Source organism: Carassius gibelio, chromosome B5 (assembly GCF_023724105.1).
Source record: "Carassius gibelio isolate Cgi1373 ecotype wild population from Czech Republic chromosome B5, carGib1.2-hapl.c, whole genome shotgun sequence".
Taxonomy (NCBI): domain Eukaryota; kingdom Metazoa; phylum Chordata; class Actinopteri; order Cypriniformes; family Cyprinidae; genus Carassius; species Carassius gibelio.
The window spans coordinates 17,458,042-17,472,839 of NC_068400.1; the positions used below are offsets into that span (position 1 = coordinate 17,458,042).

At 35.7% G+C, this 14,798-nt stretch overlaps 1 protein-coding gene across 1 annotated transcript; it reads left to right on the forward strand.

Annotated features, from left to right (window-relative positions):
- Nucleotides 1–89: 89 nt before the first annotated feature.
- Nucleotides 90–14,371, forward strand: LOC127957401 (aldehyde dehydrogenase, mitochondrial). Its single transcript, XM_052555923.1, has 13 exons — nucleotides 90–286; nucleotides 4,357–4,461; nucleotides 6,162–6,302; nucleotides 6,644–6,723; nucleotides 7,740–7,851; nucleotides 7,959–8,087; nucleotides 8,515–8,628; nucleotides 9,446–9,548; nucleotides 11,580–11,764; nucleotides 11,890–12,054; nucleotides 13,245–13,402; nucleotides 13,523–13,637; nucleotides 13,953–14,371. Exons 1-13 carry the CDS (start codon nucleotides 176–178, stop codon nucleotides 13,983–13,985), a joined length of 1,551 nt encoding a protein of 516 aa, XP_052411883.1. The 5' UTR covers nucleotides 90–175; the 3' UTR covers nucleotides 13,986–14,371.
- Nucleotides 14,372–14,798: the final 427 nt, after the last annotated feature.

Below are 14,798 nucleotides of genomic sequence, written 5' to 3' on the forward strand. Positions count from 1 at the left end.
CGATTGTGAATAATTACGGTGTCGTAAACGCGCGGATGTTTTGACATTTATATTCTCGCAAATATCTGGCAACAAGCGGACGCATTCACCTCTGAAGTCCGAGTTCATCAACACTCAACAACAGTCTCGGGCTACTGCCACACGAAGCCTGATTGTTGAAGACAAGTGAGTAAAAATGCTGCGCACTGTTATCTCCAGAACTTTTCCACAAGTTTTCCGTATTTCTGCATGTCAACATTCAACGATTCCTGCACCGAACGTTCACCCAGACGTTCACTATAACAAGGTAACGACTTCATTCAAACAGGTAGAAAATAACGTGCATGTATGTTGCGCATATTATAACTCACATGGTTATAAAATGTTTGCAGACGTACATAATTACACTAAAGTAGCATGACATATTTAAACCGTTAATTGCTCTACCGTAGAGTTATGGCGTTTGCATTTAGTGTAAAAGACATTTTGCAGCAGGTTAATGAACTTGGTATGTTTTAAAGCCCCGCCTTCATCGAGAAAATGGCATTCCTGTTTTATCTCATCTTTTCAATCTAGGCTGCGCGCTCTCTCTCACAGACACGTGTACAACTGTATGTACATGTGTAACTCAAATTTAAAGAATGTTGTGGAAAAGTTAATTTCAGTAATTCAACTCAAATTGTGAGACTCGTGATTTAAATAAGTTCAATGCACACAGACTGAAGTAGTTTAAGTCTTTTGGTTCTTTTAATTGTGATGATTTTGTCTCACATTAAACAAAGACCCCCCAATTCAATCAATAATCTCAACAAATTAGAATACCTCATAAGACCAGTAAAAATTTAAATAAAAAGTGAATTGTTGGCCTTCTGGAAAGTATGTTAATTTACTGTACATTTTACTCTTGACAATAGTCCATAGATTCTCAATGGGGTTCAGGTCTGGTGAGTTTGCGGTCCAGTCAAGCACCGACACCATGGTCATTTATCCAACTTTTGGTGCTTTTGGCAGTGTGGGCAGGTGCCAAATCCTGAATCCTGAAAATTAAATCAGCATCTTCAAAAAGCTGGTCAGCAGAAGGAAGCATGAAGTGCTCTAAGATTTCTTGGTAAACGGGTGCAGGGACTTTGGTTTTCAAAAAACACAATGCACCAAAACCAGCAGATGACATTGGATCCCAAATCATCACAGACTGTGGAAACTTAACACTGGACTTCAAGCAACTTAGACTATGAGCTTCTCCACCCTTCCTCCACACTTTAGGACCTTGGTTTCCAAATGAAATACAAAACTTGTTCTAATCTTAAAAGAGGACTTTGGACCACTGTGCAACAGTCCAGTTCTTCTTCTCCTTAGCCCAGGTAAGATGCCCCCAACGTTGTCTGTGGTTCAGGAGTGGCTTAACAAATTGGAATACAACAACTGTAGCCAAATTCCTTGACACGTCTGTGTGTGGTGGCTCTTGATGCCTTGACCCCAGCCTCAGTCCATTCCTTGTGAACTTCACGATTCTTCAATTCTTCATAAGGCTCCTCATCCTCATAAGGCTGCGGTTCTCTCGGTTGGTTGTGCATCTTTTTCTTCCACACTTTTTCCTTCCACTCAACATTCTGTTAACATGCTTGGATACAGCTCTCTGTGGACAGCCAGCTTCTTTGGCAATGAATGTTTTGCAGCGTTTCCACCAAAATTACCTGGAACAATTGTACCAGGAACTTTTCTCCCAGGAATTCCCACTACCCACCGCAATTTTCCTCACTGTATATTTACAATAAAACGAAATAGGATATCAAATACCACTGCCTCCTTTTATTTAAACTAAATAATATAATTTTTATATAATAATAGCTGCAGAAATGAACTTAGTTAAGGGAAATGTGTATATATATATATATATACTGCCATTACAATGAAACAAAATATTATATAAATTGCCTCTTTTTTTTCTTCTTTTTTTTCATTTTAACATATATATAATAATTCATGACACAATAACAGTAATATTTTGAAAATGATCCAAATAAATGGTGGTTGAACGAATGCTGCATGAACTCAACCAATCAGCAAACTTAGCGCCCAAGTCCCGCCCCCGAAAGTTCCTGAACTTGATTACCTCACCAGCAGGGACTTTCTGAGGGATACTTTTTTACCCGTAACTTTATTTAGTTCCTGCGGTGGAAACACACCGAGTACCAGCCCAAAGTTCCTGGGTAAAGTTCCTGCGATGGAAACACAGCTTACTTGGCTTACCCTTTTTGTGAAGGGTGTCAATGATTGTCTTGTGGACAACTGTCAGATCAGCAGTCTTCCCTATGATTGTTTACCCTAGTGAACCAAACTGAGAGACCATTTTGAAGGCTCTGGAAACATTTGCAGGTGTTTTGAGCTGATTAGCTGATTGGCACGTCACCATATTCTAATTTGTTGAGATAGTGAATTGGTGGGTTTTTGTTAAATGTGAGTCAAAATCATCACCATAAAAAAAAAAAAAAACTTAAACTATTTCCGTCTGTGTGCATTCAATTTATTTAATACTCGAGTTTCACAATTTGAGTTGAATTACTGAAATTAATTAACTTTTCCGCAACATTCTGATTTGAGATGCACCTGTGTATGGGTATATATGTGTGTGTGTGTGTATGTGTGTGTGTGTGTATGTGTGTGTGTGTATGTTACAATATACGCATTTGAAGGATATATGAAAAATAAAAAATCACAGAACATTTAAAATTTTACCAATTTACTTTACACATTTTAAAATGCAGTACCACAATTGTCATAACTGGACATATGCCTACTAGTAGACAATCGATCTTTTTATGAAACTTATGAGGTGAGATCCATGTTTATTTTTATTTTTTTTCAAACGGACTAAGAAATTATAATCAAATAAGATAACACTGTAAAACACGGTCCATTACTATTTTTTTACTTGACCTGCGTAATAATTTTTTTTTAAAGCAGTTTTCATAAATAACATTATAAGTCTTTAAATCTAAAACATTGAGTTCTCCTAAGATCTTTGCATGGTAGATTATATAAGGGCTGTCACCATAATAAATTTTGCTGGATGATAAATTGTCCAAGAAATGATTGTGATAAACCATAATATTGTCGTTCTAAGACCACTTTCAACTAATGTAATGATAATGGCATAATAACGCAGGTACACATTTTCAGATATAAATAAACTTTTATTTTATGGCAGATTCAGAGCAAGAAATACCAACATGTTGACTTTGTGTGACTTAAAATTAAATGCTTTGGAAAGAAGGGCGCGAGTGTGTGTGTGTTAACTCACAGGGAGCGTTGACACACGCAACTACACACCTACAGACATATTTAGCTGAGCAAGCCAAACGAAGCGAGCGAAAGGTAGGACCATTTAGAGAGAAAGGGCAATGAAATTACTTGCAAAATATGCTAAGTGGTATTAAAATAAAACAGTAGTGCAAGTACAATGCTGTATCAATTGAGATGCAAACATCCACAAGCAAATGAAAGGCGCTTCCCAAAGCTAGTCACTCTATCGAGACGTTATCTCTTCGGAGAGGGTGTTTTGTGCCAGGGGCTGTCCACAGCCTGCGCTCCAGACGAACCCCACATCGTGACATATTAAATTTTTTAACTAAAAATTGAAAAAATGTATCGCGGCCGAAAAAATTATCGAGCTCTTTTTTTTTTTTTTTGTGCGATTAATTGATTTATCGACTATCGCGACAGGCCTAGATTATATTATATTAAATTCTCAATTATGCTCAATTATGATTTCCATTTGTAATGTGACAAATTCTTATATCCCCTAAATTTATATTTGTTATAAGTAACTTTGCAACTACATGTCAACTAATTCTCATTAATTTGCAACTACATGGCCACAAGATCCCGGGCCCTATGCATGGGCAGTCCTAATGCCTATTCCAGACTATTCAAGGGTTTTACCCCCAGTCCGACGCCCCTGTGTCTACTAACTCTCAGAGTAGACTGTTAGGTTAGGTTTGGGGTTAGTTGAAGAAGATGACATGTACTTGAAAAGTTTCTTCTTGTCAGTATGTTGTATGTTGTGGACCCATCAAAATAGTGTTAGAAGATATTAAGAAGACAGTCTATTAATACTCTGACTGCTAGTTGACATGTAGTTGCAAAGTTACTTACTGTTAGTACAATGTCTAAAATGGACTATCAAAATAAAGTGTTACCTTGTATTCTTCCTGCATAACATGCAGCCCTAGTTTTAGCTGTCATAATTTATTTCCAGTGGCATGTAAATACTTGCTCTCTTATGTTTTTTCCATAGGTCTGCAATGTGAAAAAAAACATTTTCAAATGCCATTTTCAAATGCCAGAGCATGTCATTGTGTCTCTTTTTCTCTGCAGATTTTCATTAACAATGAATGGCACGATGCAGTGAGCAAGAAAACTTTTCCAACCATCAATCCTGCTACTGGTGAAGTTATCTGCCACGTCGCAGAGGGCGATAAGGTAGGTGTTTGAATTTTGTATTTTAAACTCAAAATCCAAGTACACCTGTGCCAAATAAAAATGTCTTAAAGCAGCTAGTCTCAGCCTCAGACATCACACCCATGGAACATGCCACGGCCTCATGAGCGAGCCTTGGCCAGTGAAAGCTGCCATGGATTCCAGACCTTCAGCTGTCAGTCTGAAGGTCTGGCTATGCGAGACTATAAAGCTGGTTTGCTGGTCAAAGCTGGTAAACTTCCTGGTGTTTTGGGAACTTTTCAGATGGTCAGGTTGAGAGATTATTTTTTAGTGTTTTTTATATATATATATATGTATGTGTGTATATATGTATGTATGTGTATATATACACACACACCGACAATTATTTTATTGCGCATTAATACAGTTATTTTATTTTTGGGAAAAGACCATTGCACACTAACTCTGAATACACACAGACAGGGTGGGATGTTGATCTTGGCATGATCCTTACCCTTATCACCCTTATTCTCCCGCATCCTGGACACACGAGTGTCTACCCGCCTACACACACACACACACTTGCCCATCAAGTGTTTTCCTGTGTAGCACTGTGCTGCGTTAGGTCCCGCGATAGTGCAGGTCTCTAAAGGTACCTGTTATGATGTTATGATGGAAGCTCTGGACTCTGAGCATAACTCGTTTTTCTATAACAAACTATAAATTATTTTGTATTAAAACATGAATGCCCTGGCAGTGGCAAATAGCTGGTTTTATATTTAATTTTATTACATTAATGTTATAAGTTGAGATTTACAATAAATATTTTAACTGTTACTATGTAAAAGGAATACTGCTGTAAAAAAAGCAACTTATTTGTTTAAAGTGTTTGCAAACCACTTATTGCACTTTTGTTCCTATAGCTGTACTTTTAAATGAAAAAAGTGCACAATACACTACTTTTGAATGTGTTATTGAATATCGTTCATAATGTGATTAATTGCAATTAATCGCAGACAATCATGTGATTAATTGTGATAAAATTTGATTTCTGATCTTGTGACACTGAAATAAGAATAAATACATTTTTTAAATATGCTTAAATAGAAAAGAGTTATTTTAAATAATATTTCACAATGTTACTGCTTTAACTGTAATTTTGATCAAATAAATGCAGCATTGGTGAACATAAGAGACTTCTTTCAAAAAACAGGGATACTGTATTTTGCCCAAAAATGAAATGAAAGACAATAGCTATTGACTTTTATAGAATACTGTAAATGCCAGTGGTTAATGTGAAGCATTTGGTTACCAACGTTTTCAAAATAACTTCTACTACTGTTATTTGACTCCTCACCTGTGTTTGTTGAACAAACGTCCTCCCTGCTTTCACTGATAAACATGCATCTGCTTGACTTTCCTACGCCAGCATGGCAGATATAAACCAGGAGCTGGGATTAAAAATAGCCGTGCATATTTATTTAACATGCCAAATACCCAGCCTTAACATATAATGTAATAAGCATAACTTAATAAAGACCCTGGCACTGAAATGAACTCATTAGGGTATCTGTATTTTGTGCAGTGTATATCAAGTAATGTTGCCAATGAAGAAATATGGTCTGATAGAGCAAAGATGCCTTAGCTGCCCTGAATCAATCTCACATCAGCCATGGCCATCCATATGGAGTCTTGCATGACATTTTCAGACTATGTTTCTCTCTAATGATTTTTGCATGCAGGCGGATGTGGAAAAAGCTGTCAAGGCTGCCAAAGATGCCTTCAAGCTGGGGTCTCCCTGGCGGCGTATGGATGCGTCCCACCGTGGGCTGCTCTTGAGCCGGTTAGCAGACTGCATAGAGAGAGACGCTGCCTATTTAGCTGTGAGTCACTCAAACAACCTTTGTCCTCATTTGAGCTGTTATGATAAATGTGTAAAACTATGCTGTCAGTATGATTCAGCAAAATGAAAGACCAACTTGAGTCTAATAAGGATCTAAATACTTTGCAACTTAAATACTGAAGTAGTACAACTCCAGCTTGTACTCCGTACAAAGTATTGTGTAATTTTGGAAAATAGTTCCTTGCTATGATTTCCACACTGTTAATTCACTGTTAATGGGTCATTTTAAAACCTATGAAGTATATATATTCCGCACTGATTAATACTTGATCTGCAATAATACCACAGGATGGTAATATTATTTTTATTTCATTTAAATAGGAACTAGAGACTCTTGACAATGGAAAACCATATGCAATCTCCTACTCTGTGGACGTGCCTATGGTGGTCAAATGCTTGAGGTGAACTCTATGTCCTTAAAATGAATTGTCCTCCACAGTGTTTGCTAGTTGAAACTGAAATTGGTGTATGACATTTCCTTGATAATTAGTTTGCATTAATATTTCATTGCACCTTTTAGTCTGATGAAACTCTGTTCTTTCTCTGAGTTGCATTATAAGTGCATTGCAGATTACTAATCACAACTGAGTAGTTCGACAGATTCCAAAAAAAGGACAAAAAATATATATATTGACCCAAATTAGAATTTGTGTATTTGAATTGCATGTACTATGACACAGTTTTACCATACATTTATGTTCTTAATGTGATGCATATGTGTCGGTCATACATAAATTATACAGGATTTCAGGGATAGTAATAAACTAATAACTAATTAACTAATAAACTAATAAAATGTTTTAAATGCACAGTAACCAGATTTATCATCAATATATCCAAATTGATTCAGTATCATACATATTTTAAAGGTTTGTTCACTCAAAAATGAAATTGGAGACTATTTATAATAAAAGACATCAGAAAAAAGAAAGTCATATACACCTAGGATGACTCAAAGGTGAGTAATTTATAGGCTTATTTTCATATTTGGGTGAGCCAACCCTTTACCCAATTAAATATTACAGCTGGTCATATTTGATCTATGTTCAGTACTTCAAAACTGTGTAATCCAAATGGCTTTTGTATGCAGTGGAAGTTTTATATGCAATTCAAATACATAGATATTTTTTGAGTGACCGTACATATATTTCTTTGTTTTATCACATAATGAATCCTTTAGATATTTATTCTGTTTATTTGAGTTTTCATTCTTTTCGAATACAAAACAAGCTGACATTAGCTTCAGATGTGGAATATATGTATCATATCTGCCACTGATAAGCTTTATAGTAACTGATATGATCTGATCCTCTGCTGATTTTTATGGTTCAAAGGTTTTATTATGATTGGTGTGCAATGAGTGAAAATAAGCATAAGGTCAGAAGGTTTTTTTTGGGGGGTGTTGGTTGGTCTGTAGGTATTACGCTGGCTGGGCAGACAAATGGGAGGGGAAGACCATTCCCATTGATGGTGATTACTTCTGCTACACCAGGCATGAGCCCATTGGAGTGTGTGGCCAAATTATCCCTGTAAGTATATGCTGTGGAATTTTAGAATTGAATATATATTTGCTAAATAATACAATATTCTTTCTGACTTTGACATGTCGCCGTTGTTTCCTCACATCCTCCTCCAGTGGAACTTCCCTCTGTTGATGCAGGCCTGGAAACTCGGTCCTGCTCTGGCCACAGGAAACACAGTAGTGATGAAGGTGGCAGAACAGACGCCTCTCACTGCGCTCTATGTTGCCAGTCTGATCAAAGAGGTGAATGGCTTACCTACAGTATATGTGCACTTAAAATAACATAACACGTTTACATGAACTCTCATCGTTATGTGTAGAGCACTGCAGTGTTTATATATTTGTGTTTATATGTCATCACCCTGATTCCTTTGACAAAAATCTGACTGGGTTTTTGCATTACACTGTTCATCATGAAAAGCTTTTTCTCTCTCTTTTTTTTTTTTTTTGCTAAGATGTGAAATTGTTTCCAGGTTTTGGTCTACAAAAATAGGCTACCCCTGCATCATCTCTGTAGACAGTGTGCAGTATAATTAATATGTTAAGAAGCCAATAATAGTGAAGCCCTACTGAGTGCACTGTTGAAACACCATCAAGTGCACATTGTTAACATGCACAAGATCACTGTTATTTTGCTTACCCAGCTGATCACCATCTTGACTGGTTGTAGGTGGGTTTCCCTGCTGGTGTTGTTAACATTGTCCCAGGAATGGGTCCCACAGCAGGAGCAGCCATCGCATCTCACATGGATGTGGACAAAGTAGCGTTCACCGGCTCCACTGATGTAAGAGGATTTTCTTCAGTAATGGATAATACAATACAATACTGTGCAAAAAGTCTTCTTTCAGCACTACAGAAATTAGACTTAACCCAGTAAACACATTTCTGTCAGTATGGGCCATACCTTATGTTAGAGAACTCCTTGTTCATCTCGCTGCTTTATTACAATATTTGCAAACTTGACTAGAAATGTGCACACTAAAGTAAGATATGTATATAAAACAAATGTTGTTGTGAATAATCTACTATGCCTGAGACTTTTGTACTAATTTAAGCACTTTTTAGTCAGAATGCCCATCTTGGTGAGGATGGTTTACCCAAAACCGTGATTATTTTGTTATTATTTGCTCACTGTCGTGTTGTTCTGAACCCAAAATCGTGGAAGAAACACCACATGCAGTGGACAGAAATCTTTTAGGTTTCATTAAAAATATCTTCATTTTGTCTTTTGAGTTTGGAACGACATGGGGGTGAGAATCTAATCATTTTCTTTTCGAAGTAAAACTTAAAATAACTTAAAATATGTCAGCGCTATTGTTTTGTCTCAGATGCACATTAGTAATGTTTTTTTTTTTTTTTCAGGCACAATTATATAAAAGCTACTTGAATTAGGGCTTAGTCCTGGCTTAATCTAAGCCCTGTATATAAAACCAGACCTATTTGTAATACTTAAATCTACACATTGAGTTGTGTAGCACATTGGCTGCTACCGAATATTGCTGTGGTAGCAAAGATGGTGTTGAGGATTTGGTAGGTCAGCACACCTAGGCTTTTATATTATATTTGTAATTTACAGTAATTTTTTGTTTGTCGTTTTATAGGTAGGTCACCTCATCTTGAAAGCTTCAAGTGACAGTAATCTGAAGAAGGTCACACTGGAGCTGGGAGGAAAGAGTCCAAACATCATTCTATCAGATGCTAATAGTGAGTTCATGTCTATCCTGACCCCTGCCTCGTTTTATTAAACTGTTGGGGTTTTATATTTCTTTGGCAAAATTAAAGGGTCATGCTATTTTATTATTTTCCTTGAGATCCACCTATAATGTTGTATAATTTTGTAAAATTTTTACAGATGTTATTTTTCGTACACACTTTCTCTGCTTAATGACACAAACTTCTTTGAGCTTAACGGCAGTGTCGGCCTGTCCCACAGGCGATACGGGTGGCGTGAGGGGAGGTATACATGTAACTGCTGAATAAACATTCTTTGTTCACCATTGTCAAAATGCAGTCAGCACAGTTTACAAACAAACCGACAGACACGCAAGGACCTCATCCTTCAACACCAAACCAAACTTGCGTGTCATTGCTTGAATATACAGTAGAGGACTGTATTGTCCATCAATTTCAAACCTTTTTAGAAGTGCTGAAGTTGTCGGAAATACACACAATAAGTCACAGAAATTATTTTTTTGAGCACTTATGTTTTTTTGTTGTTGTTGTTTTGTGTGTGTTTAAAGCTCATTTGGATGGGAGATGATCCAGAGGCTGTCAACAACATAAAAAAAAAAAAAAACAGAGCAAAATGTGGACAATTAATCTGTCTATAATTTAACCAACCTAACTGTCCTGTTTATTGTGTGTGTGTGTGTGTGTGTGTGTGTGTGTGTCTATATACAGTACAGACCAAAAGTTTGGCACACCTTCTCATTCAAAGAGTTTTCTTTCTTTTCATGACTATGAAAATTGTAGTCACACTGAAGGCATCAAATTGAATTATCTATTACTATGGATTAACACATGTGGAATTATACATGGAATTATATACATAACAAAAAAGTGTGAAACAACTGAAAATGTGTCATATTCTAAGTTCTTCAAAGTAGCCTCCTTTTGCTTTGATTACTGCTTTGCACACTCTTGGCTTTCTCTTGATGAGCTTCAAGAGGTAGTCACCTGAAATGGTCTTCCAACAGTCTTGAAGGAGTTCCCCGAGAGATGCTTAGCACTTGTTGGCCCTTTTGCCTTCTGTCTGCGGTCCAGCTCACCCCTAAACCATCTCGATTGGGTTCAGGTCCAGTGACTGTGGAGGCCAGGTCATCTGACGCAGCACCCCATCACTCTCCTTGGTCAAATAGCCCTTGATGGCTTCAGTGTGACTTCATTAAAATAAAGAAAACTCTTTGAATACGAAGGTGTGTCCAAACTTTTGGTCTGTACTGTGTATATATTATATATATATATATATATATATATATATATATATATATATATATATATATCTATCAGGGCAAAGGAAGTCAGTGTCTCCCTCAAAATATTGGATGAGTAAAATTTGTAGTACAAAAATAAAACCACCATATTACAAAATATAACATTAAAAAGTATACCAATCACTCTGTTTTCTAAAGAAACATTGTCTAACAACAACACCAGCAAGTAAAGTTACAGCGGGAGTCCATGTCTTTCTTGCCTCCCCTGAGCCCATTGAGTTTTTACAGATCCCCTGAAGTGTGCAGTGAGTTTGGTGGGGGGTAACTGAGAATGAATGGAGGAAAGTCACATGAGAGGAGGAATTTCCTCCACCGCGATATGATTGGATATGGTCGGCTGTTGTTCATCCTATAAAACCCGCCTCTTGAGGACTTTGCCTCCTCATTTCAGTACACCACTGCATAGAGTAGATTTATTCTGCTTCACATTGTCCCAAACCTGTATGGCCTTCTTAGAAACAGTAGAACACAAAAGAAGATATTTCAAAAAATGTTCGGCTGTTTTGCCAATAAAATCTGTGTGGTCCAAAACAATACTGAAAACTAGTCACTTTAATTTTATGGAGAAAAAACCTCTTTCAAAAAAACCTTCCTTTGTGTTCCTCAGAAGTAAGAAAGTCATATTGGTTTGGAATGGTAAAATGTAAAACATAAAAGTAAAATTAGATTTCTCATGTCACAGCCCTTTGAACAGTAAATCAGTATGCTGATCATTGTAATGAAAGTATATTTGCGTCTGCAGTGGAGGAGGCAGTGGAGCAGTCCCATTTTGCCCTGTTCTTCAACCAAGGCCAGTGCTGTTGTGCAGGCTCCCGCACGTATGTACAGGAGAGCATCTATGATGAGTTTCTTGAGCGAAGCGTAGAGAGAGCTAAGAAGAGGATTGTGGGAGATCCCTTTAACTTCAACACGGAGCAGGGTCCCCAGGTACAGTTCAGGCATAAATCTATAAAGCTTATATATGAAGATACACTCGTAACTAATGTATGAAGCCCTCGGTCAGCAGGGTGCTCTGGTAATGAATCCGTTACTATCTCCTCTCTTTGCTGAAGGTGGATGAGCAACAGTTCCAGAAGATTCTTGGCTACATCAGCAGTGGGAAGAGTGAGGGCGCTAAGCTCATGTGCGGCGGCGGACCGGCAGCTGACCGTGGTTACTTCATCCAGCCTACTATCTTCAGTGATGTTAAAGATGGCATGAAAATTGCTCGGGAGGAGGTGTGTGTACTTTAATAAACGCATTACTAAGGAAAAGGCCTTCCATTCACTTCATAATCAACTTTTGAGCGCTCACTAAATTTATAGACGAGATCTAGTAGGATTTAATATTTTAGTTTATTTAATATTTCTTGCAGAAATAATTAGTCTTAACTAAATAGTTAAACATATCAAATAAAAACATTTTGTGATCGGTAAATGACTAGATTGATTGAGATAAGGAAATTAATATTTGTTTTTGTTTTTGGATTTTTGTCCATTTTAATTTTGTTGTGTATCTTTTAGCAGTTTAAGTTTTTTTTTATATATATATTTATTTTTATTTGATTTAAATTAACATTTATTTTATTTCAAATAACAAATATATATATATTTATGACTGTATGGGTTGAGATTAAGAAAATAATATATTTGTTTTTGATTTTCCAATTTAATTTTGTTTTATGTCTCTTAGTTTTCTAAAGTTTTTATACATTTTTGTCAGTTAAATAAGTTTCTATTTTTTATACTTTTATTTGATTTAAATTAACATTTATTGTATTTAAAATAACGAAAATATATATTTTTATGATTGGATTGGTTGAGATTAGGAAATTAATTAGTTTTTGTTGTTTGTTTTGTTTGGGGGGGATTCCCATTTTAATGTTGTTGTACCTCTTTTAGTTATGTCAGTTAATGTTTTGTCAATAAATTACATTTTATATTTTATTTATTCATTTTATTTAAAATAATAAAAATATATATTTTTTAGGGTTTTAGTTTTAGTGAACTATAATAACGCTGGTTCCGAATATATGCAACTTTCACTCATCTTCAAAACATAAAAGGGTGAAGTAGCAAACCTACTTCATCAAATGGAGAACAAACTTGACCTTACACCAATTCACACATAGCGTCACTTAACAACCAGATATGTAGGGAAGATCACCAATCACCACAAATCAATATAACCATAATAATATTAATAAAATTTTTAGTCTTTTCTTTCAAATTTACCTCAAAGGAACTACTGTATACATGTTATTTCACATAAACATTTTAACTTGCCATAATATATTAATATGGCACAATTTATGCCATTATGTACACAGGGAGGTGAATAGATGCATTTCTATATAGATTTGATCTACTCATTCCATATTTCTTCCAGTAAAATGATATAACATGCTTTTCCCTTTTATTACTGTCAGATCTTTGGACCCGTCATGCAGATTCTGAAGTTTAAATCTTTAGAGGAAGTGATTGAGAGAGCCAATGACAGCAAATACGGCCTTGCAGCTGCTGTTTTTACCCAAAACATTGATAAGGCCCATTACATATCCAGCGGCCTGCGCGCTGGCACTGTTTGGTGAGCATGTGATGTGCTTCATTATTTGAAGGGAATTGCAAATCTTTGATCTTGGTATATCTATAGACATCTTTGCTGTTTTCTGAATGTGGTTTGTGCTTTTCATTTTATTTTTTATAGGATTAACTGTTATGACGTGTTTGGAGTTCAGGCTCCGTTTGGAGGATACAAGGCCTCAGGAATTGGTCGTGAGTTAGGAGAGTACGGACTGGACAACTACACAGAGGTCAAAACGGTAAGCTTTCGCTATCAGATATAAAAAAAAAAGTGCACTCGTTATTCATAATTCACTCTATATTGTAAACTATAAATGTTAACCTTGTATCCAGCTTATAATCTCCATTTGTCTAAATTGATTTCCCACAGTGATTGGTGACTTTAGAGTTGCTTATTTCAAATTAAAAGATCGCAAGTAGATTAAACTAGTTTGAATATATTTACTTATTCATTTTGTTTATGGAGTGTTTTAAATGTATATTTAATCAACAATCTCCATATTGCAGCTCATTAATTCTATCATTTATCATTTTCTAACTCTTTTCCTCCACAGGTTACAATTAAGGTCCCTCAGAAAAATTCGTAAATGGATGAATTCAATTAAGGAAGCCACTGCCTAATTATAATATCCATGCCAGCCATTAAAAAAATTACTATGATTCTCATAATAAATGTGTTAATTTCTACTGAAATAATAATAAGCATTTAGTACAAATTTTGTTCTGTAAAATAAATAAATTTCTAGCAGTGATGATTAGTTAGTCACATACTGTCTAGTTGATTTTAGAAAAGATATTGCTTGATTATCCACCAGACAAAAGGAGGGAACATGTGTATTGGGCAGGCTTCATTGTTTAATTCAAGCATTGTATCTACAGCAAAATTACTACAATTATTTGCATGCATGTGCTGTTTTTTTTAAAAAAAGAATACAGAATATACAAACAAAAATAAATTGATCAAACAGAAAAATATTGATTGTTATCTGCCTGTGCATATTTCTCTGTTTATATTTAGAAAAGAAGCTTACAATGTGTGTTTGTTAACCATATATATCAGCCTATTTGTGACCGTAAATATGTAAATATTCTACATCAACTCTGATGTGGATAAGCAGGATCATATAAATAGAAATTAAGTCACAAAATGAAACAAGAAACATCATATAAATTTATGTCAAGTAAATGTATGTTGATTAAAGAATCTTTAAACATCTGAATAGACAATTACTAACGAAGAACATCACTTTTTTTGCAGTGTGATAAGAAGGCACAGTAAAAGTTATTTCCGAGTGTTACTCTCTGTGAATCTGCATTTATTTGTGGATCAAAATCTGTTCACTTAAAATATGAAACAATTCTAACATCTTACTACTATGGCGAAGACACGACACAAGGCG